At 42.8% G+C, this 25,200-nt stretch overlaps 1 protein-coding gene across 1 annotated transcript in view; it reads right to left on the bottom strand.

The window, feature by feature from the left end:
- Nucleotides 1-459: 459 nt before the first annotated feature.
- The window catches only part of LOC309568798 (transmembrane protein 26-like), a gene marked incomplete at its 3' end in the record, with an annotated part of 30,415 nt that continues 5,674 nt past the window's right edge, over nucleotides 460-25,200 (bottom strand). The window contains exons 2-3 of the mRNA XM_082274580.1: nucleotides 21,749-21,875; nucleotides 460-1,026 (exon numbers count right to left, since the gene is read on the bottom strand). Coding sequence (XP_082130706.1) covers nucleotides 460-1,026; nucleotides 21,749-21,875 — 694 coding nt within the window. The remainder of the gene's footprint in view (nucleotides 1,027-21,748; nucleotides 21,876-25,200) is intronic.

The raw sequence follows: 25,200 nt of genomic DNA on the forward strand, positions 1-25,200 counted from the left end.
CAGTGTCATTGAAAACAGCACAGTTATGAGCTCATCTCTTGGTCACTCTGGTTTGTGCTTCTGTCAGCATGTTCTTTTTCAACTTTTGTACTCATCTCTACTCCCTGCATTGACTTTTCACTTTCACATTCCAGCCCTGCTGTACAGGAGGGGGGAGGCAAGAGGCTGAAAACTGCTTAAATTCAAGTACTTTTATTGCATGCATTGAAAAACAATAGATTTATTGATGTATTAAATAAAAGCATTATTTTTTTTCTCTTTTATGTCTGCCTAGAGTTCAGCTTTAGCGAAGTAATGTCATGACCCTTCAAGGGGGGATATATTGCACTTATCATTGGATTTCAATGTTGCTAAGAGTGGTGATGGGCACACACTGTACATGTTAGGGCAAACAAACACCTTTGTATGGGTTGAGTCTGAAGAATGTATTTGCTCAAATACAGGCTGGGGCAATAATATTCATTTATTTCTGCTTTTACTACCTTCATATTGAACCACAGCAATTCGATATACTTCCAACAAGACTGTCAATAAATTCTTGCAGATGAAGAAAATCATCATCTCATTGAGCACGTTCTCTTTGATGGTCAGGTAAAGACGGAAAATCAGAAAGGGTCCATCCTGCATTATCACCGCAATTAGCAGACTCCATACTTCACTGGTACAGCAGGAGTATGCGCAATTCTCACTTCTATTAGGAGACTGTGGATTGCCATCATTCTCTGTCTCCTCTGGTGTTACAGACCCAGTCTGAGTGAGGACCAGTGTGAACTGTAGAACTGCCCAACTAAAAAGGCTGAGTCCCACAATGGTCACATTCTGGTTGGTCGCAATAGATGGTTCCTTGATCAATAAAAGTATATCCAGGAGATCAGCACCTAATCCAATATAGATAAGTAGTAGTTGAGAGAGTTGGTCTCTGTTCATCTCCCCTTTTGGCATCAGCCAGCGTGTTATAACTAAGACCAAAACCATGACCTGCTCCAATGCCTCTAACCATTGAATCGATGGTTCAAAATGTGATACCTGCAGAAAAATGAAATAGTAAATATTATCAATACACTTCATTCACAGACAATATTTTAAACTACAATCAAAATGGTACATCTAAGTTTAACCATGTAATTCAGTATACTTGTTGGTTGGCCCTAAACTTCAGCTTGGTATCTATCTTGCTCAGTTGACTGCTGTATCCCTTTGGTCAGTGATATCTTTGTATTATCACTGCCACTGTATTTGAAAAATTACAAGGCAATGTATTCACTGGTTGCTGCACTGCCCTATCCCTGAGCTTACTGCTATTATAGCTATCCATATTGTGGCATAAAAGGAAAGCTAAATTGATTTATATCACAAAAGGCTGCCCTACTAATCAGTTTCATTCTGTTTAGCTTCATTGTTGTGGATACCTTGGTGTTGAAATATCCCATAAATAAAGGGTAGGAAGCCCTTTCTAAAGTTCTAAACCTTGGCAGGTCCTGCTGCTGTTGCAACCACTTCCATCTGCCAAACTCTGGCTGTCTGATCTAAGTATATGTTTTGGTATCCTGGTTCTATACATTTGGATTTTTCTGTACTCCATCTGGAACTCTTACCTGTGCCCCTGCGCTATAGTGTAGATGTCTGTTGGCAAATACTCCCCACAATGAGGGGTGCCACCATGCCCCAACGTATATATATGTGTTGAGATTTTTCCTCGGTTTCATGTCAATTTGATCCTAGGACATTTCAGGCACTTGGGTTTGAAAGGTTGTCTCTGGGTGCTTTAAACTAGAATTTATATCCCTGCCTCCACACTGTTTCTTGTTGTCAAATTTGCCGATGTCTTTATAAAGATTGGTGGATCTCCACACTGCAGCTCCGCTCTCAATGGGTCATAACCATGGTGCCGAAGGGAGAGATGCTTCAGGGTTTTTAATCTAACCTGTTCACAGTTTTCAATGCAAAGGGAGGCATCAGCACCCATACCGGTTCTAAAGATTCTCAACAGGTTTCTTTGGGTTCAAAAGTTCCATATAGAATCTTTTAAATCTAAAAACTTCAGCGCAACTATGTGTAACCCTCCTAAGTATGTATGTAAGTATGAAAACCAATAAAAACTATACATTTTGGACTGTAGCTAACACTATATGCCTTCCCACATATACATCAAACTGAAAACAATATCTGAATGCAGCGCTGTCCACCACTATTCAATGCGAAATCCCCCATAAATAACAATATAAAAAAATAAACAATATCATTTGTGCAATGCAACCATAAAAGTGTCCTTTTGCAAATGAATAATATGCTTTTGGTAATTGACCGATTTATGCACTTCATTTGTGTTAATTATTTCCCACGCGTATATTACAATCTCAAATGTGAAATATCAATGTTCCAATCCATGTTTATAGTCAGTTTCATGAATCTTTAAATGATCGATGGATTGCAAACATCAAGGTGTGCAGCTTGACATCTTCAGCCCCACCCAATATAGAATCTGCCCACTACCTGCACTTTGCTGGGTGCATATTACCTATTTGTAGCCCTTTCCTTTGCCTTGTTTACTGCACCTCATATCTTCACTAAGGTGTTAGCCCTTGTTTTTGCACTTCTTCACTCTCAAGGCATTCCAATTGTGGGATATCTGGGAGACCTTCTTTTTCAGGAACAGTTACTGCACCTCATATCTTCACTAAGGTGTTAGCCCTTGTTTTTGCACTGCTTCACTCTCAAGGCTTTCAAATTGTGGGATATCTGGGAGACCTTCTTTTTCAGGAACAGTTAGTGCAGGCTCTATCAGCCAATGTTCTTTGGACTGTCCAGACCACACAGAGATTTGGGTGAATCCTTTATCTCCAAATTGGTGCTGGAACCCTTTAATTGCTTGTAGTGCCTGGTCCTGATCCTAGATGCGACCTTATTCAAGATGTTGCTTACACAGGGAAAGCTCCAGACTCTTTTCTACCCTGCTTCCATCAGACAATGCCACAGCAGAAGCTTACATCAACAATGGAACCATAAGCAGATTTGATCTTTACCTGAGTAAAAAGTAATGTTTCTGTCCTGTCCTCCTTTCGCATAGTAAGCGTGGAAAATTGGCAGGCAGAATTCTTCAGTCATCAATGTCTGAACTCAGGAGATTGGTCTCTTCACCCCAAAGTGTTTTATCACATGCCTGGTTAGAGGCCAAAGTGATGAGAGGGCTTCCCTTAGAGGTGTCACGATCAGGTGTCAGGCTCGAAGACCAGCTGCTATAGCATTAGTGCGACTACCACCTACCAGCAGGATAGGTACGCAGGCAGTCACCCTGGCGAATGACACGGGCTCACCCCAGGTGTGGAGTCCGAGTACTAACTGGTGTTTACCAGAGCTCCTGTCGGTAGAGATGGATTTTGCTTTGTGTTAGTACCAGGTCATGGTCCTCAGGATTGCCCCACCAGACAAGGTGCTGTCTAGCATCTCAGGTAGCTTAGCAAGAAGAGTCATTGCCAGACACAGCAAAGGCCCCAGGTTCAAACCCCAGCCCCCAACAAGAGGTCTGGTTCAAACAACCCCAGAAATGGTGACAGGGACTGAAAGGGCACAAAGTAGCATGTGTGCCAAGAGCCAGTCCACAGATTGCCACTTCCAACTAGTAGAACTAAAGGGGCCCAGTGATAGACAACCCAGAAGGCAGATATGAAGCTGCAAGGAAGGCATAAGAATGCTCAGCAGAAAATTTGAGGGCAGCAGAATCATGGTCAGGAAGCACGTGGAGGTCAGCAATGAATACATTTTAGGATCATGGTCAAAAAGTAACCCGAGGTCAGCGATGAGTAGACAGAAGAACCATGGTCAGAATCAAGTCACATCAGGAGGCCAGAGCAGAAAAAGATCCAGGGACAAGCCAGGTCAGCAATGGGAAATCAAGAATAGATGCAGGTTCAGGCCACAAGGAACAATTGAAGATCATCCAGCAACTTCTTTTTTCAGCACTCTGGCACAATCAAATGTGTGCCCATGTGCCTGCACACAGACATTTGAGCAATCGCTCATGAGTCTTCTCAGGAATCTATCTTACCAACATAACTTCTTGACTGAGATCCTTGTTCTGCATATTGGTGCACATGAAGATGTAAAGAATGGCGCCTCCCAGTGGGGGTGATACTAAAAATTAAGTTCTTACATACAATGGTATTTAATAGATACGGCTGCCATCAATTTTCTGGAATACTCCAAAAAACATATAGGAAAATAGAGAGCAATTTGAGGTGCCATAACTGAAAGTGATAGGTGCTAAATAGATAATTAAATAAATACATAAATATAGTTAAATGAAATAAAAATATTGAATAAAGTCAGTTAACTCATCCAGTGCAGAAATTCATCCAGTGCAAAAAAATTCCACCACAATAGTGACAAAGTGCTTTGACAAATCCTATTGCTTATAAAGTGCTTGTGTTTGTGTTATCCTTCACCCATTGGTATAGGACCCAGCTTGCTCTATTGGTTATCAGATAGCCTCCTATCTTGTGATGGATGGCCCCCTGGGCTCACAAGAGATCATAATGAGCTTGTCCACCAATCATATGGTTATGCCGTTTTCCAGAAAAAAGGTGAGAACATATAATTGCGCAATATCGTCTGGTATTTATTGGCACAATTCTAAACAATAGTAGAACACTCAAATTTAAAAGTGCCAATAACGGCACACTTGAACAGCCAAAGGGAATGTGTCTGAACGCCGCTCGATTCAGACGTGCATTCCAAGGTGCGTTCCAGCAAAGAGCGGATGTGACGAAACTGAAAGTAGTAGCCTCTGGACCAACCTCAATGCATTTCGTGGAAATGCGTCATCAAATGCATTGGGGGATTGCTCTTCAATGTGGGGATCAATACCATTCCACGGAGGTGCTGCAGCTATTGCTTATCCCCACATTGAAGAGCAATCCCCCATTGTGCTTCGGGGATGGATCCTTGGAGGGTGATGGGTGTTTTGAGGGCTGAGAGAAAGTAGATTGGGAGTTTCCTGGGATAGCTAAGAGTCCAACGTCACTCGCACTGCAATACGTAAGGGCGGAGGTAATACCGCGGAGGGATGCAGAAGTGACGGAGGCTGAAGTGATGTCACTGGCTTGGAAGGCATGACGCGACGGCCCTTCTGGGATCTGGCAGCATGCGTTCCACGCACACTCAGGAACACGGCAATAGAATGGGGCTTCAGAGGGCGCAGAGAAGACCCTCTAGTCACTATTCAATAATCACATATCACTGTTTATATGGCAATAAGCACACATATTCCTCAATCGATTACCAATAAGGGTTTAGAGTGTAGCTCCTCCTGCAGCATCTCATCGGATAAATCTGGGTACGTGATTACAAAAATTCCAATCAATTATTGTGGTTTTACTGGTTGTATATCTGATTGTCTTATATTCCATGGCAACAATGAAATGAAAGTCTGTTGTTGAAAGGTTTGGAGGTTGGTAGCATTGGTTGGTGTTGTATGGGTTGATATTATTAAAAACACACCCATGGGGGAGCAGTTGTCTAAGGCCCCACGTATGAGGCATGGGTCATTTGCTTTATAAACTAATGGTCTAGATATGGCCCACTGGCTCTGAGGAAGGGGCTAAGCCTCGAAATGCATCAGACATTATCCGTCAAGGACAGTGAGCACCAACATAGATGGTTCCTGATGTTTGGATTGGATATGCTGTTTTATAAACTTTGTGAGTAGAATCTTTTTAAAATTTAATAAAGCCTTTATTAAGGATAATGCGCTAGGCTGGTGCGCCCTTTGTTTGTCTTTTGTTTGCAGTACCTTCAGACTACCCCGGTCTTATAGGGCAGAAAGGCCTCAGCCATTTGGGATGCCAAGTGGGAGTTCCATGGAATGAGTGGACGGGGGGCTCTGGTTCTGAGCGCAGAAGAAGGGTGCTACAGCATCGCAATTCTCATTGTTTTACAGTGTCCTGCTCCTAAACATCCTTAAGAGATTGCCCTCCATTGTCTGGATATGGTGTGATCAGTTTGAGTTTATCTCTCAGGTACAGCTTTGTTTCATTAGTCTGACTCTCTCTTTGTCGTTCCTGAAGGTCTCTGTAGAAGACAGCTGGCTTCTTCTTTCACTGTCGCTAGGTGGATTTGCCAGTTACTCATTGAAACTCGTTAACTCAGGGGTGAGGTGCTCCCTTTTTCTGGTCAAGGAACACTCCACTGGATCAGTTAGTGCTTCAGGGGCTTTTCAGCATCAAACATCTGTTTACTATATTTGTAGGGCTGCCACATGATCTTCTGTTCACATGTTCATTAAGTTTTACTAAATGAATGTTCAGGCTTTAGTGATAATGGCTTTGTAGGTTTTTCAAGTGGTGATTGTTAACCTGTGGGTTTGTACACATGTACATGTTAACCTTTTGTTTGTTGTTTGCCCCCTCTCAGTTGGACTGCTTTTGGAGGTCTCAAGAATACCATCCTGTGTCCTGTAATATACATTTAAGAAAATAAATGTTTTGTCTTATTTTTAAAATCCTTTTTATTGAGTACAATACATTGCACAGCCCCCTTCTCTGTTCTTGTGATTCACCATCATTGCTTGCTACCAAACCGAAGGCATGCTGGGAACTCTTCAGAAAGTCACGTGATCTGTGACAAACCACATCAGGGCGGAACCTGTGACATCATCATGCATCAACAGGAAGCGGACTGTTAGCTTCTGGTGAATACACAGCTGAGTACCTGCAGATATCTTGCACCCCCTATGTACCTGGTGACTTATTAAAGTGCACCAGAGGTAGTGCATGAGCAAATGTGTGTTTTTTTAATCTTAATATAGCTCAACCCTTTACAGCAGGGGTGAGGAACCTTTTTTCTGCCAAGGGCCATTTGGGTATTTATAAAATCATTCGGGGGCCGTACAAAATTATCAACTTAAAAATGTGGCTGTTATATTTGGTCAAACATTTAATCAACTCACCCCTAATGTGATGGCTGCAACTGCTTCTCTTTGGTGAGGTGTGTGATGTTAGCTGGTATTGATGATGTTGCTACTCGCAACTGGTTTTCCAGGTTTGAGTCGGTTAGTCTGGAGCGCAGTTGACTCTTTGTGGTGGTAAGTTTTGAAAAGAACTGCTGGCGGGTACTGCTGTGAGTACTGCTGGCTCTTGCTGGTACTGCTGTGTGTGTGCTGCTGGCGGGAAATGCTGGCTAGCAGCGGGGCCGCGCTGGAGGATGAGGTGATGTTTCCTGTATTGGTCACAGGCGGAGTGCATTTGATAGCACTCCGCCTGTGACTCACTCAGACTGTCAGAACAGAGACGAAACTATACAGGAAGAATCGGCTCCATTCTGACAGATCAGCTGAGAGACACAGACTCAGCTGCACGGGGGGCCGGACCAAATTACTTTGAGGGCCGCATACGGCCCCCCGACCATAGGTTCCCCACCCCTGCTTTACAAAAAACGTTGTATAACTTTGTAATTTTACACAGTTAAAGCACTATATTAGTTTTTCTTCTGTCCATATGATACATAAATGGAGTTGCACTGTCTGAACTGAATGAGAGTCCCAGGATCATCAGAGAAGTTGCCATCCTGTGGATTTTCACCCCTAAGGGGAAGGTGCATTTAGACCCTGTGAGGTGTCTCCCAAGGAGGTGAGCACATCGTTTGACTGGTGAAGGGCACTTGCTATTTTCTGGGAAGAACACTGAATCCACAGTAGTGTGTTACTTCAGTTACCATCACAGAGTGTTTTGGCATGCTCACTTTTGGAATAGACTGGTTGCATTTTTAGCACAATTGTTGTTTCACATTTGCCACTGCAAAGTGGCCACATTCACTGTAATTTATGTTGATTTTTAGTTATGCTGCATACTACAGTAACTAGTTCATTGCCACAACAAGTCACTTTTATATTATTGAACTGAATGGATTGAACTTATAGGAGGATTTCACCACCACTGTTGCAATGTAAGTTGTTAGTTGCTTATTTACGGTTGCCAATGGGTGGCACCATTATCACTGTTTAAGATTTATTTGGTTTCGTGATTGATCTAGTACTGAGGATGTAGCGCTTCACTCTTGTACTACAATTGTATACATAGTTTATGTGGGAACACTATTGGTATAACTTAACAGCCCCATACACACCTTGTCACAGGTGATAGCTTTTTGCTAATTTATTTTATTCTATTTTACACTTGCAGTAGCGTAGAAGTTAGATCATTATTTGTTATCAATCCTGGGGGTTTATTACTGTGCTGTGCTTGGAGTTACTGTGCAGTGCTGGGGTTTATCATTGTACCATGCTGGGAGTTAATTGTTGTGCCATGCTAAGGGGTTAATTATTGTGCAATGATTGAGGGTATTGTTGTGCAGTGGTGGGGGTTTATTATTTTGCCATGTGTGTGGTTTTTGTGCCATGCCGGGGTGGGTGGGGAATATTGTGTTGTGCTTGGGGCAAATTTTTGTGCCAGGTCGGGTGTTTATATTTTTTCCATCCTGGGGGTTAATTATTATGCCATGCAGGCCTTTACACTTGCTGGGGCATTTGCTGACACTAACACTTGCTGAGGGGTATCATTGCTGGTTCCATTTTAGCTTATTTTACGCCAACAATCTCTTTATTGTGCTCCAACTTTGCAGGGCCAAATAACAATAGGGGCTATTGGAGCTGCAGCTCCGGGCCTCTTCCTTAAGATAGGCCTGGTCCAGTGGTGTGAGTGAGTAGCTAACACTGTGTGCAGTGTACACATGATTAATATGTAAATGATGAGACATTGATATGTAAGTTGTGACAGCATTGATATTTAAATTGGCTGTATTGTTATGTAAATAGTGGGCAATATTGATATTTAAATTGTTAGAGCATTAATAGGTTTGTCAAACTCCCTGAGCCCTGGTCCACCATCACCTTTGCTGAATGCTGCTGACATTGGGGAATGTACAACAAGCCTTGCCTGCCACAGTCACTGAGACTGCCATCAGCCTGTACTGCAATAGTGAGTAGATGGATGGGGGGGGGGGGGGGTCCAGAGGTAAACAGAAAAGGGATTACACTTTGGAGGGCAAGCATGACCAAGGAGGGGGTGAGCAGGGGGCTGGGGTTGGTGCAAAGATGAGCAGAGGCATGTGGAGTTAAGCAGATATGAGGAGGTGCAGGGGACGGTTTGGGATGCAGAGGTTAGTAGGGGGATTTAGAATGCACAGGTGGAAAAAGATACAGAGATGCAGAGAGGCAGGGAAGGGTCTGTCATAGTAAATACCCTGTTACTTGGCTGGTAAATGTAAGGCTCCATTCACATCAGAGTGCGCACATTCCCATGCATCGCGTGTTGGGTAGTTCCTCCGACCCTTACCACAATGTGGCTCCACCCAAAGTTCACCATTACATGCCACATCACTGCCTTTCTAAAACTGCACAAAGGCACTCTCTCTCTCTCTCTCTGACCACCTCTCTCTCTCACCTCTCCACTCTCTCACCCCTCCCTCTCTCACCCCCTCCCTCTCTCTCTCTTACCCCCCTCTCTCTTTCACCCCCTTCTCTCTCACCTCCTTTTCTCTCTCTCTTACCCCTTTCCCCCTGTCTCTGTCTCTCATCCTTCTTCTTTCTTTCTCACCCCCATCCCCCCTCTCTCTCTTACGCTTCCTCTTTCTCTCACCCCTCTCCCTCTCTCTCTCTTACCCCCCTCTCTCTCTTTCACCCCCTTCTCTCTCACCTCCTCTTTCTCTCTCTCTCTTACACTCTATCCCCCCTCTCCCTGTCTCTCATCCTTCTTCTTTCTTTCTCACCCCCCCATCCCCCTCTCTCTCTTACGCTTCCTCTTTCTCTCACCCCTCTCCCTCTCTCTCTCTTACCCCCCTCTCTCTCTTTCACCCCCTTCTCTCTCACCTCCTCTTCTCTGTCTCTTACCCCCTACCCCCCTCTCTCTGTCTCTCATCCTTCTTATTTCTTTCTCGCCCCCACCCCCCCTCTCTCTCTTACGCTTCCTCTTTCTCTCACCCCTCTCCCTCTCTTACCCCCCCTCTCTCTCTTTCATCCCCTTCTCTCTCACCTCCTCTTCTCTCTCTCTCTCTCTTACATTCTATCCCCCCTCTCCCTGTCTCTCATCCTTCTTCTTTCTTTCTCACCCCCCCCATCCCCCTCTCTCTCTTATGCTTCCTCTTTCTCTGACCACTCTCCCTCTAACCCGCCTATCCCCCCCCCCCCAACTCTCTCACTGCTGCCAACCACTCTCTCTTACATATTTAATTTGTTTTAACAAAAATGCAATGTATTTTATTTGTTTCCATAAAAAGGCCCACCCAAATCCTCAGCACCAGGCCCATGATGCTCTTAATCCAGTCCTGGCTCTAAGGCCTTTTTTTGTGTATTCAAAGGGGATAGACAATGAAGAAACACCAACTTTTTGGTCATGCCTACCTTTGGATACACCCACTTTTTTGGCTACACCCACAAGAGGGCAGGGGTGGGCGTGTTATATGCCCCACATTTTCTTTCCCACTTTTACTTTCAGCATCAACACAGCACCCCACAAAAAAATGTCTGCAGCTGCCCCTGCCTGTATTATACAGACACAACTCCCGATGACTCAGCACAAGAGGCAGATTTGAACAGCAGCATTTTGCCAGTATATATATATATATATATATATATATATATATATATATATTTTTTTTTTTTTTTTTTTAACAAATTGAAGACAAATTCCAGCTAACACTTTATAACCAGTTACAGCAGTTTTTTTTTTCCTTTTTGGGATAAAGGAGTTTTTACATAAATAAATAATAGCTGATCATGGTAAGCATTCCTGTCAGTGTTAAATGGTTTGTCTCATCCCTGTAACTGCAAGAGAGCTCTTCTGTTAAAAAACAATAGACATACTAACTAGATCACCAGAAATGGACGAAAAAAAGCCTAAAAAAGAAAAAAAATGCAGCCATCACATCTATTAATTGGTACCATCACATCGAGTAATTAAAAGCTGCAATAAAATAAATGTTTGCTTTTAGGTTTACTACTGCTTAAATGTTTTTCCTTTTCTTTATTTTTAACTGCTGATTTGGTCAGTAAAGCACACACAGGCCTAATGTACACACGGTCCTAATGTCGGGCTGTATTGGCTGGGGGGAGGGGAGGTCCCTGTACTGACATTGGATTGTTAGTACAGTGGCTTCGACCTGAGCTGTCAAATTTTCTCCTGCAGCCTGCTGTGTTGAACTGAAAGAAAAAAACTAGCAGTGTGTACAAGGCTTTCAAAACAATAAGCTCTCCTGCAGATTGTATCAATTAGATACAGGCATGAGACAAACCATTTAACACTGACAGGTGTGCTTACAATGACCAGTTGTATTTTTTAATGTAAAACCTTTATCCCAAAAGGAAAAAAAACTGCTGTAACTGCTTATAAAGTGTTAGCTGGAGTTTGGCTTCAGTTTGGTAATGTATTAAAAATTTCTAGCACATCTAACACCCCCTCCTCCCAGACTAGCAATGCTGCTGTCCAAAGTTACCCCAGGTCTCATTCATCCAGAGTCGGGCCAGTGTAATACAGGAGGTGTGTTACTGGCCAGATCAGTAGGTGCAAACCGAAGGAAAAACTTTTAAAAAAGAAAACAACTGCAGCCACCACATCTAGAGATGTAGGACTACCAAGGATGAGATGGACTGGGTGGTGCTGAAGACTATATCTATGGATTGGGAGTTGTCTTTATATGAATGATTGTTTAGTAGGTCCTAGACTAAAGTATAACACTGTGATAACATACAAAACAGAAATAAAAACGTGGATGCTGAGCATAACATATACAGTGGGGATCGAAAGTTTGGGCACCCCAGGTAAAAATTTGTATTAATGTGAATAAAGAAGCCAAGGAAAGATGGAAAAATCTCCAAAAGGCATCAAATTACAGATTAGACATTCTTATAATATGTCAACAAAAGTTAGATTTTATTTCCATCATTTACACTTACAAAATTACAGAAGACAAAAAAATGGTGTCTGCAAAAGTTTGGGAACCCTGCAGATTTAATATCTTGTAAACGCTTTTTGTAGCCAGCCAAGAGTCTTTCAATTCTTGTTTGATGTATCTTGCCCATTCTTCCTTACAAAAGTCTTCCAGTTCTTTGAGATTTCTGGGCTGTCTGTTACGCACTGCTCTTTTAAGGTCTATCCATAGATTTTCAATTATGTTGAGGTCAGGAGATTGTGAAGGCCATGGCAAAACATTTAGTTGTAATCCCCCGTGGATTTTGAGGTGTGTTTAGGATCATTATCCATTTGTAGAAGCCATCCTCTCTTTAACTTCAACTTTTTTTTACAGATGGCATCAAGTTACCATCCAAAATTTGCTGAAATTTTATTGAATCCATTTTTCCTTCTACTCGTGAGATGTTCCCTGTGCCACTGGCTGCAATACAACCCCAAAGCATGATTGATCCACCCCCATGCTTAATAGTTGGACAAAGGTTCTTTTCATTAAATTCTGTGCCCCTTCTTCTCCAAACGTACTTTTGCTCATTCCGGCCAAAAAGTTCAATTTTAAACTCATCAGTCCACAGAACTTGTTTCCAAAATGCATCAGGCTTGTTTATATGTTCATTTGCAAAGTTCAAGCGCTGATTTTTGTGGTGAGGACGTAGAAGAGGTTTTCTTCTGATGACTCTTCCATGAAGACCATATTTGTACAAGTATCTCTTTATAGTGGAATAGTGTACCACAACTCCAGTGTCTGCCAGATCTTTCTGGAGGGCTCGTGCAGTCAAACGTGGGTTTTGAATTGTTTTTCTCACAATCCTGCGAGCTGTTCTGTCTGATATTTTTCTTGGTCTTCCAGATCTTGCTTTAACTTCCACTGTTCCTGATGACTGCCATTTCTTATTTACATTCTGAACAGAGGATATTGACATCTGAAAAGGCTTTGCTATCTTCTTATAGCCTTCTCCAGCTTTGTGAGCGTCAACTATTTTCAGTTTCAGTTTTCTAGACAACTGCTTAGAAGATCCCATGGTGCTGATTGTTGGGGCAAGGTCAGATGAGTCTGGGCATTTAAAACCTTTGAGATTGACATCACCTGACGATGATTGAGAACAATCCATGACACTGGCAGGTTTCAGCCTTGCAAAGGGGGCAGTACATGCTATAAATTCTGCAGGGTGCAGACGCCATTTTTTTGTTTTCTGTAATTTTGAAAGTGTCAATGATGGAAATAAAATCTAACTTTTGTTGACATATTATAAGAATGTCTAATCTGTAATTTGATGCCTTTTGGAGATTTTTCCATCTTTCCTTGGCTTCTTTATGCACATTAATACAAATTTTACCTGGGGTGCCCAAACTTTCGATCCCCACTGTATAGCATAACACCACTTTTATCCTGACAATAACTTAGGCTTCACGTGGCATCTTAGATAATATGTTTAGAAGCTCCTGACCATACCCTGATAATATCTCAGTGTGACTGATAATTCACTACTCTTCAGGAATATATTCATTCCTGAGGTCGTTTGAGGACAGGTTGGAAATACAGTAGCTTAGAACAAGCAGAGAGTCTGAATATAAAATGTTTGCTTCCACAATGAATTTTATATAAGCAAAAATATATTGATTTTCTTTTACAACAAAATTAATTTGATTCCCAATAAACACTTCAGGCAAAGCTGTATGTAAATTCCTTTGGTTCTATGAGGGAAAAAAAAGTATAAATAATTTAACAGGGAAGAGGAAGAAAGGCAGAGGCAGTTTTCATAAAAAGTAGAAGATTCATATACATCTGCAGAGAGGGATACAGGAAAGCAACAGCTACAAGTGCCTAATAAAACTTTTTTTTCTATAGCAATGATAAAAGTCAGTGTAAACCATTAAATATTAATGGAATGAAAATGGTCTTTAACTTGTAAAATTAAAAATTTAATTTATTGTAAAAAGATACGGTATATTGTGCTTTTTGTTTATATACGATTTAATGCTCTATGCAATTTATTTGTGCCCTGGCAAAGATCTATTGTTTTAGCTTGCTCAGACACCCATAGATATCTGCTCACTGTGCTTTACAAAGTGATTGTGGCTAATAGAGAGTTCAGAGCTGCTTTTGTTGCAACACTCCTTTTGGAAATCAAATGTTAGCAGTGTGTTTCCAAGCACTTTAGCTGCGGGCATTGTGGGGCAATTCATCCCTAAAGTTCTCAGAAACAGCAATGAAATTGTCCCAGTTCTCTCAGCAGCTCAGCTCCCCCTGCTCCCCCTACCAGATTTCCAGCTGTGTTTACATTAGAAATTAGCATACCTCTCAACTCACCTTATTTTGGAGGAACTGCTCTCTTTTGGAACACAAACCTTCTGTCCCTTGTTCCTACTCATTTGTCCCTCTATTTGGTTTGCTGTTTAGACCTCTAAAAATATGTACTGATTAACTACCTAAGGTGGTATATCACATCCAGCCTTTCATTAGACCTCTGCATGTGTGCTTTATTAGCCCGAAACATAGGCATAAAAAAAAGAAAAGATAAAAAAAAAGGTATAAAAAAGAGTGGGAAAAAGTACTTGGATGTTTAACTATTTTTTATTATTCATTTATTATATATTATTAACCACTTGACCTCCAGGAGATATATCCCCCCTTCATAACCATGCCATTTGTTGCAATACGGCACTGCATTACTATAACTGACATTTGAACGATTTTGCAACACTCTATCCCAATAAAATTTAAGTCCTCTTTTACCACAAATAGAGCTTTCTTGTGATCACCACTGGGTTTTTTAATTTTTTGCACTATAAACGAAAAAAGACCAACAATTTTGAAAAAAAAAAAAACATTTTTTACTTTCTGCTCTAAAACATATCCAATAAAAAATCAAATTTCTTCATCAATTTAGGCCAACATTTATTCTGCTACATTTTTATTGGTAAAAACAAAAATCAGAATAAGCGTATATTGATTTGCACAAAAGTTTGGGATAAAACTATGGGATATACAGTATACTGGAATTTTTATTTGTTTACATTTTTTTTTTACTAGTAATGGCGGCGATCAGCGACTTATAGCGGGACTGCGATATCGTGGCAGACATTCGGACAATAACTGACACTTTTTGGGAAACAGTGACACTAATACAGTAATCAGTGATAAAAATATGCACTGTCACTGTACTAATGATACTGGCTGGTGGGAATGGGTTAAACATCTAGGGCAATCAAAGGGTTGAATGTGTGCCTAGCCTGTGTTTATGTGTACCTTGTGTCGTGATTTCACTAGGGAAAGTAATAGATTTTATCAGGGCTTTTTTTCAGCTGGAACTTGGTGGAACTCAGTTCCACCACCTTTGGCTCAGGCCCTCTGCTCCCTGCTCAACACTATCACTTGTAAACACAGAGGTCTGGCTTCCTGTGTTTTCCAAGTGCAGTATGGGGACAAAGGAGATGCCGGTGCCTGGGGTGCAGTGTGAATGCTGACTGGATGATCTCCCGGCAAGTGAGATAGATGAAGCCATCTACAGTGTGAGGGGAGGTACTAGAGAAGAAGAGGGGCAAAAGTGAGATGAGGATAGGGCATGCAGAGCTAAGCAGCTGTGGAAGAAGGCTGAACTCTGCACTCTGTGTGTAGGGCACCCCTGAATTCTGTACTGTATACGTAGCACACTCCCGAAATCTGCGCGTAGCACACCCCTGAACTCTGCACTCTCTGTGTAACCCCACCAAACTCTGCACTCTGTACATAATCCACTCCTGGTATTTGATGCCTCTTTAAGACCCTCCCACTGTTAGTGAAATTTTGATCAGCTTGGGGAGGGGGTTTTGGGGGGGGGGGGGTCGTGGTTGAGTTCCTATACCTTTTTTCTGAGAAAAAAAGCCCTGGATTTTATTCCCTGCTATGCATGGGGAAAACAATCTATTACTTCCCTGCTGACAGGACAGGGCTCTGCCTTGTTTACGTAGGTAGAGCCCTATCCTGTGTAAATACATGATGATCACTGGGTGCCAGCATAAACCATTGGCTGGCACCTGGTGATTGATATCTGTTGTGTTTATCACAGCACGGCCAGGTCGCCGGTGGTGCGCACGCATTCCCCCTACCTAGAAGTGTAAGATTAGGTACTAGGTATGTGATCTGGTGCAGTCAAGCTGCCTTATATCTAGGTTATACTGTCGGCAAGCAGTTCATTGTGATCTGAGTAACTCATGGTGTAGCATTGGTGTGTCCTTTGGCTACATACTTGTCTCTTTGACTTTGACCTTTGACTACAAAGTGAGGAAGCAGGGTGAGTTGAAAAACAACTTGAATGATTTAAACTGGGAATCTTTAGCAAATACTTCTCTCAGCAGCTCAGCTACCCCTGCTCTTACTTCCCAGCAGTAACTCAGCAGCCTTCCAATCCCCTAATCTCTAATGTAAACACAGATCCGGTGCTCTGGGAGGGGTAGCTGAGCTGCTGAGAGAACAACTTTAATTACTTCAGTGCTTCTGCGTAAACTTTGAGGGTGAATTACCCCACAGTGCCCTGCAAGTACAGAAATCAGTGGGGGGTTGTTTTAAAGTATCTTTGCTGCTTGATAAGATAATGTAAATACTTTAATGTCAAAAGTTTGACTGCAGATGCCATTTAAAGCACTAGGTTTATGTGAAGTTCTTCCCATGTTTATGAGGGTTACTTCTGAGGGTCAGATGCTTTTAGCACAGTCTTAGGTTAACTGGCGTCTGGCACCTCATATAATTTACCTGATCTCAGTCCTTAGCTGCACCCCATAATGCTTTACAGCTTTAACAACAACATTTTAAAAACACAAAATGGGGAATTTACTTATGGTAGCACAATGATGTGTTTGAGAATTGTGCAGCTATAATTGAAATACTATTTTCAAAGCATCAGTTTTATGTATTTTCTAAAAAAGATTAGTGTTTGACTTATGAAGTGGGACAATTGGCAAGTATGCCAGCCAGGTTTGCCACATGCATAATTACAGTGATCGAGCTGGAGCTATGTAACAATGCAAAAAAATCCAAACCTAAACCTAGTATAAAGTACCTGGTGATTCAACTTACAAGCTGACCTCAATGCACTGTTTCATTGGGCAACTATGTGGCAAATGAGGTTTAATGTTGATGAATGTAAAGTTATGCACTTGGGGGCTAAGAATATGCATGCATCATACATACTAGATGGAGTAGAACTGGGGGAATCCATAGCGGAGAAGGATCTGGGTGTTCTGGTAGATCATAAGCTTAATAATAGCATGCAATGCCAAGCTGCTGTTTCCAAAGCAAGCACAGTCATTTCTTGTATTAACAGAGGCATGGACTGCAGAGAGAGAGAGATAATATTTTGCCCCTGTACAAATCATTAGTAAGTCCTCATCTGGAATATGCAGTTCAGTTTTGGGCACCAGTTCTTAAAAAGGATATCGGGGAACTGGAGAAAGTGCAGAGAAGGGCAACCAAACTGATAAGAGGCATGGAGGACCTCAGCTATGAGAAAAGATTAGTGGGACTGAATTAATTCTCTCTTGAGATAAGGAGATTAAGGGGGGATATGATCAACATGTATAACTACATAAGGGGTCCATATAGTGAACTTGGTGTTGAGTTGTTCACTTTAAGGTCAACACAGAGGACAAGGGGGCACTCTTTACGTCTAGAGGAAAAAAGATTTTGTCTCCAAATACGGAAAGGTTTCTTCACCGTAAGAGCTGTGAAAATGTGGAATAGACTTCCTCCAGAGGTGGTTCTGGCTAGCTCACTAGATTGCTTTAAAAAAGGTCTGGATTCTTTCCTAGGTGTACATAATATAAATGAGTATTAAAAATTTTTTTAGGTAAAGTTGATCCCGGGAATATCCGATTGCCTCTCGGGGGATCAGGAAGGAATTTTTTTCCCCCTGCTGTAGCAAATTGGATCATGCTTTGCTGGGGTTTATTTTCACCTTCCTCTGGATCAACAACGGGTATAGGATTGTGTATATGGGATTGTATGGTTGGGTTTTCAATACTGTTTTTTGTTTTTTTTGGCTGAACCAGATGGACTTGTGTCTTTTTTCAACCTGACTAACTATGTAACTCTGAGTAACTATGGAGTCTGAAGTGCAGAGGAAGGCCTCTCTTACAGCTTTAGTTTAGGAGCCCTGTTAAGTTAACAGGGAATGCCAGAGCACAGAGTGGCACAAGTGCCTGTAAAGTCTTCTGCCAACAGGTGCTGATGTGCGTTAGGGTGCACAGAAATGACTGGCTGGATGCACACTGGCGCACTGGAAGGACTAGAGCTGGAGGCAGGCACGAGCAGATGTGCAGAACTGAAAAATGTATTTTGTTTCCTTTCGGATAAATTCGTTATGTTACTAATTTTGTTTCATTGATTCGTTTCAGGAATTGTTTCGCTTTGTTATCGTTAAATTTTGTTTAGTTTATTATTTTCTAACGAATTCCAAATTTTGAGAAAAATTTAAATTTGAATCGGTCAAAAAATTATCGACAATTGGAATTCTGTGTGAAGAATAGTTGGTTGTTAAGCAGCGGTCCTTAACAACTTATGACTTCGATGGCTTCCCCACTGACAGCTGAAATGTAAACAAAGCAATGCCGGCAATAGAAAATTCCCCCAAAAAAACAGCTTTGGTCCCCCCCCATCCATGCATGGCCCTTCGGGTCTGGTATAGATTTTGGGGGAACCCCACTCCCCAAGATCCATACCAAACCCTTCTCCGAGCATGCAGCCTGGCAGGCCAGGAAAAGTGGGGGACTAGCGAGCACTCCCCCTCCTGAACCATACCAGGCCACATGCCCTCAACATGGGAGGGTGCTTTAGGGCGGGGGGGGCTCGACCTCCCCATCCCAAAGCATCCCAAAGCACCTTGTTACACCTCCTTTTGAGCCGCCTCTCTCACTCCCTTCTTGCAATCTTCTGGGACATGTCACAGGTCCTAGAAGATTGCCCAACCAATGGGGAGGCTCTGCACGGCTTGCTGATGCGTAGTGCGCAAAGCCACCAGCTGTCACAGCTGGATACCTGGGCCTCTTCCCCACAAGGGCCTCTTCCCCACAACCCTGGAGTCTGTTGGCAGGGGTCTTATCGGAATCCGGAAGCCCCCTTTAACAAGGGGGTCCCCAGATCCAAGCCCCCCCATGTAAATAAGTATGGGGTACATAGTACCCCTACGCATTCACCAAAAAAGTGTAAAAAAATTAATAAAGAGTTTTTGACAATTCCTTTTTTTATAAAAAAAAACAATGTCCCCCGATGTAGATTCATCGTCAATCACGCCACCCACTGCCACCGCCAGACACAAAAGAAAAAAAAATACCTCCAGCTTCGTTGAACGCTCCCTGCCTGTTCCTCCATCTGCCATTTCTTGAATAGCTAAAGGGCAGAGTCACCCAAAGACTTCAGCGGGTGACCAATGATGGACCAATGACATCACAAGGGGGCAGGGTCACCTGCTGACATAATCAGGTGACTCCACCCTTTAGCTATTTAAAGCAGAACTCCACCCAAAAAAAGGGAAGTTTAAGCATCCCCCCCAAAATATGCCTCATTTGGAATGTAATTTTGGGGGGGGGGGGGAGAGACAGGTACCTAGTTTTAACAGGTACCTGCTCCCACCTCTTTTTGAGCCGCCTCTGTCACTCCCTTCTTGCAATTTTCTGGGACACGTCACAGGTCCTAGAAGATTGCCCAACCAATGGGGAGGCTCTGCACGGCTTGCTAATGCGCAAAGCCGCCAGCTGTCACAGCCGGATGCCCACACTTGCAATTCTGGCGCCGCGGAGAGTAGAAGAGAAGCAAGGCTTTGGGCGGCCGCATCACTGGACTGTGGGACAGGTGAGTGTGTGTTTATTAAAAGTCAGCAGCTACACCTTTTGTAGCTGCTGACTTCTAATAAACACAAAAATGAGTGGAACTCCACTTTAAGAAATGTCAGACAGAGGAGCAGGCAGTCGTGGGCAGTGTTCAAGAAGGCTGGAGGGTTTTTTTTTTCGACATCGGGGGGACATTGTTTTTTTTTTTTTAATAAAGGAATTGTCAAAAACTGTACTGTCTTTATTTACTTTCTACTTTTTTTTGTAAATGGGTAGGGGTACTATGTAACCCATACTCATTCACATGGGGGGGCAGATCTGGGAGCCCCTTTGTTAAAGGAGGCTTCCAGTTTACAATAAGCTCCCCACCCACGGACCTCCACAACCACAGGGTTGTGAGGAATAGGATCTTGTCTTGGGGACAAGATGCTTTGGGGTGGGGGGTAGAGCCCCCCTGCCCAAGCACCCCCCATGTTGAGGGCATATGGACTGGTATGGTTCAGGAGGGGGGGCGCTTGCTTGTCCCCCGTTTGTTTGGCCTGCCAGGCTGCATGCTCTGATAAGGGTCTGGTATGGATTTTGGGGGGAACCCCACACTTTTTTTTTTATTTTGGCATTGGGTTCCCCTTATAATCCCTGCCAAACCCAAAGGGCCTGGTATGGATTGGGGGAGGACCCCACGCTGTTTTTTTCATAGATTATTCTATTGCAGGCATTGTTTTGTTTACATTTCAGCTGTCAGTGGGGAAGCGGCGGCTGGCATTAACCATCTATTGTTCACACAGAACTTAAATCAGTCGATCATTTTCCGACTGATCCGAATTTGAATTGTTCCGAAAATTTGGAATTCGTTAGAAAACTAATATACGAAACAAATTTTAACGAATTTCAACTAAATTCATTATTTCATTCAGAGAAATTCATTATTATTTCATTTAGACATCTAAATCCCTGAATACCCAAAAATTAGTCTGAATTTGTATTTGGACCGAAACACATGTCTTCAAGGGACACCTGATGCAAGTCTGGGTAGGAGTGTCAAGGCAAGGTCAGACAGTCCAGGTCAGCAATGTTCAGACAGATCAAGGTACAGACAGCAGGCAGTAAAGTGGTCAAGAATCAGGCCGGGGTCAGTAACAGCAAGGCAGATCATCAAATTGAGCAGGCAGAAGAATAGTCCAGAGGCAAACCAGGGGTCAGTACAAGTGGCGTTCAGGCATAGTCAAGAACAGAAGTGGTCGGCAAGAAAGAATTAACACAGGAACATATGTACAGATGCTCAGGAGCGTAATAGACTTAACCGCAATGACACAGAGGATTCGTGGGTTTTAAATAGCCTGCCTGGTGGCAATGCGCCCGTGTATGCGTATGTGCACGTGATCAAAATCCCGCTCATGCGCGCGCTTCCGTTACACAGTCATGGGTAGGGTTCTTAGGCTCATGCGCTTGTGTGTATGCAAACTTCTTTCCTGACACCTATGCTTTAAGAAGACAGATAGGTAGGCATTTTTTGGGCCCATTTATATCAGCCTTATCCACTGCAAGGCAGTGATAGGCCAGGTATGGCACATGTATCCTTATATTGGTCCAGTGATTTTTAGCTTCTACTGGGATCAGATAAGTATGCCGCATGTATACTTACATTTATCCAATCTGAACCAATGTACCTATGCAAAATAGTCCACATCTAAACTTTAGTGTTAATGAATAGTATAAAAAGCACTAAAGGGCTATATTTAAACATCGCCCCACAATAATTAAATTCCCTCTTTTACATTTTTAATTTGCTTCTGAACAAATTTGGACCACTGTGTTTGTATAAGTGTCATGGAGACAAAAATGTGTAAACTCCTATAGGTATGGAATGAAGTAAATGGTTATATTTACTTTGTAATCATTATCTAATATGTTATAACACTATAACCAGAGATAATATAAAAAGATCTTGCAGATCTGCCTTTACAAAAATCCAAAACATTTCCTTTACCTACCGCTATTACATGTGCAATGCTTGTTGAGGAATTACTCATCAAGGTTCGTGTTTGAAGACATTCAAGTTCCAACATGAATATAGAAGGTATGACAGATGCCAGGTACAAAAAGACCGTAGGACTAAACCTAATTGAGATAAATATTAAAAAGATAACAATTTTGATTCTAATGAAAACAAACAGTACACATTTAAAGCTGACTTGAATTGTACCTGTTGCCAGAGTTTATACGAGGGTACTTCAAAAAGTTTCCGCACTTTTTTTTATAAGTTTCGCAACCATCTTCACCACATAGTGACCCTAATACTAAACTGCAAGGTCAGCCAGCTTGCCAGACAGACTAGCCACATGCCACTTACAGACATGACTAATTACTACTCCTCCCACCCTCAACGAAAATGTAAAAGTGCAGAAACTTTTTGAAGACCCCTCGTACTTGGAGAGGAAGAAGCAGCGCAGGGAGTCAATTAGTTGTGTTGCAACGCTCATGTGCTATCAATGAACACGCTGATAAAAGGAGAGAGCAGAATGACAGAGTGAACTCATTGGTCTGCTGCTTCTCCTTCCACTGTCCAATCACAGACTTAGGAGACAAGACCTGTAAATGTTAAAGTGACAAACTTTCTGTTATAGGGTGGTTCATTCATTCTGCATAATCCCACTGTGTGTGTAGGAATAGCATGAAACTATTTAAAAAAATAGATGACATGGCCACTAAAGTGGAATTCTGGGATAAGCCTAACTAAAAACTGTCCATGCCCCCTTCTAACATCTAAACTTACTAACCTGTGGAAAAAAGATCTGTATACTTATTTGTAACACCCCTGCACTTGGCTGGCAAAATGTATTGCATAGCTCTGCAATTTAGTTTTTAGCTCTGCAATTTGCAGACCTAAGCAAATTTAGTTTTTAGGTCTGATCAGGTTTTTCCCTAAACCTGGGGGATGATTGCGTCTGCCTACCTCTGGAAGAATGTTTCAGAAATAGAACATTCACTGGTTATGAATAGTTATCTGACCATAGCCAATCACTTAGAGGTTGATCCAGAAGGCGTGGCTGGGGAGAAGATAAATATTTGGGAGGATCTAATCAGAGCTGCCTTCTCCTGGTGTTCATCCCCTGGGAGGGGGAGCATATACAGTATGCTGTGTTCCAGAGATTTACTGCTACTGGACCTCAGCATGTTCCATGTGTTGGGGGCCCAAAGATGCTACCTGTAGAAGTTGGGCTTGACAAAGGAAACCTTCACCAAAGAGTGTTTCAGAGGAGTTGGTTGGGAGCTGCTGCCTGAGCCCTGTTATTAGGACCTGTGACGTACCTGGTGGAGGAGCCTGATCTGATGATCTTGGAGCCTGATCAGATATGATCTTTTACATATCTGGCTCAGGGCCCCTGGTAAAATAAAAGGAGGCACAAGGGGGTGGAGTGGCACAAATGCCTGGTAGTTCTTCCAGCAGATTATGCAGTTAGGCAGTCTGCGCATCCACAGGATCAGACTGGGCAACAGATCGGAGATCAGCAGGCAGGTGCTTGGCAGACACTGGCTGGGCAGCAAGAAGATGAACAGCAGGCACTGGCTGGACAGTAGGCAGATAATCAACAGGAACTAGATGGGCATCAGGTGGATGATCAAACAGCAGTCACTAGATGGGCAGCAGACAGACGATCAGCAGGAACTGCCTGGGCAGCAGACAGATGATCAGCAGGGACTGGTTGGGCAGCAGATAGAGGATCAGCAGAGTCAGGCAAGCCAAGAGAAGATACCAGTTTACACAGGGATTGTTTTGGATCAGACAACATTGAACACATGCAGGAGCCCAGTTGAAATAGTCCATTTGGCGCTAGCTTTAGTGAAAGGCATTTGCATATGCTCGGCTAGGTGCCATCCTGTGCATAGACATCTACTCTGACATACTATTTCATGTGTGGGCATCCCCTTCTTGACAGGACCTTTTGCCCAAAGCTCCAGTACAGAACTGCTCACTGAGGAAGAGACACCAGTGGTTGCTGCTCAAGAACAGTGACTACTCACATAGGGTCTCAGACTGACTGTCTGTCCCCTCTTATTCAGCATTATTTTTGTGGCGTGGCTGTGCTGGACCGAGGAGTTTGTTCTGGGGAAAGGCCCATCTATACTAAGTGGTCTGTGCAGGGGGTCGGGGGGGGGGGATCCATCTGTACTGATGGGTCTGTGCTAGGGGGTTGGGTTTGTGCTAAGGAGTCTGTGCTGGGGGCCTGTCTGTATTGAGAGGTTGGTGCTGAGGGGGATATTTTGTGCTGGGGGGGTCTGTGCTGGGGGGGGGGGGTCGATCTGGGAAGTCTGCATTGAGGGTTTTTGTGCTGGGGGGGTTTGTTTCTTCTGTATTTGGATCTGTGCTGGGGGAGCAGTCTGTGCTGGAAGGGGAGTCTGTACTGAGGGGTTTGTGCTGGGGTGATCTGTGCTGTGGGGGGATGAGAGCTTTCAAATTACTGAGTGAATGCAAAGCATTTTCTGATTGGAGGAGGCTGGAGAGAGAGGGTGGCGATGTTATGATCTCCACCTCGCCCAATCAGAGAACACTTGGCATTCATTGAGAAAAGAAAAAGTGTTCTCTGAATGGTGCTCATACTAAGTGGGCGACCTTCTGTGTTCACAATGCACTGGGGCAGCTGCTTGGCATGGGACCAACATGCTAGTGGCAATCGCTGTAGTAGTGGTGCATACTACAGTGATTTCCAGCTTCCAGGGAAATCTCACAGGTATGGTATAGGCATAGTTACATTGGTCCAAGCTGGATCAAAGTAACTATGTAAAAAGTGTCATACCTGGAATTCAGTTTTAAGGCCTCATATGCACACTTGGCCTAAAAAAAACATGGCTTTTATAGTGGTTTGACGTTTTGTTTTGTTTTTTTCAACATGCAAAATCCAGCTCCATATTAACCTATGTGTCCATGCAAACATACGCATTTACAGGCATATTAGAAGAGGAGCATTTACAGGCTGAAAGAAAATCCCTTCCCCAAACCATTCAGTAGAGGAGACTTTGAGCAGAAAAAAATGCTTGACACACCTAAACACTAGGAGCATTAATGCATTCCAATGGCCAGCATAAATTAGTATTCTGGCCAATAGAATCAATTAATGCCCAAATGCTTGACGCATCTAAACGTGTGTGCAATACAAGGCTTTAAGTGTATTTTCTCCTGCCAGGTGCTCTGGCGTTCAGAGGAGAAAAGCCAACAACTAGTGTGCATGGTGCCTAATGAAAACTTGTCTTGTTACTAATATGTATAAAGGTGATTTCTGGCCAGAGTTGTATAAAGTACTCAAAACCCATACTTGAGTAAAAGTACAAGTGCTCGATCAAAAAGTGACTTGAGTAGAAGTGGAAGTGCTCGATCAAAAAGTGACTTGAGTAGAAGTACTAAAGTATTCAACATTTTTGTACTTAAGTATTGCAAGTAGTTTTT

This window comes from Pelophylax lessonae, assembly GCF_965119305.1.
Source record: "Pelophylax lessonae genome assembly, chromosome: 12".
Lineage (NCBI taxonomy): Eukaryota > Metazoa > Chordata > Amphibia > Anura > Ranidae > Pelophylax > Pelophylax lessonae.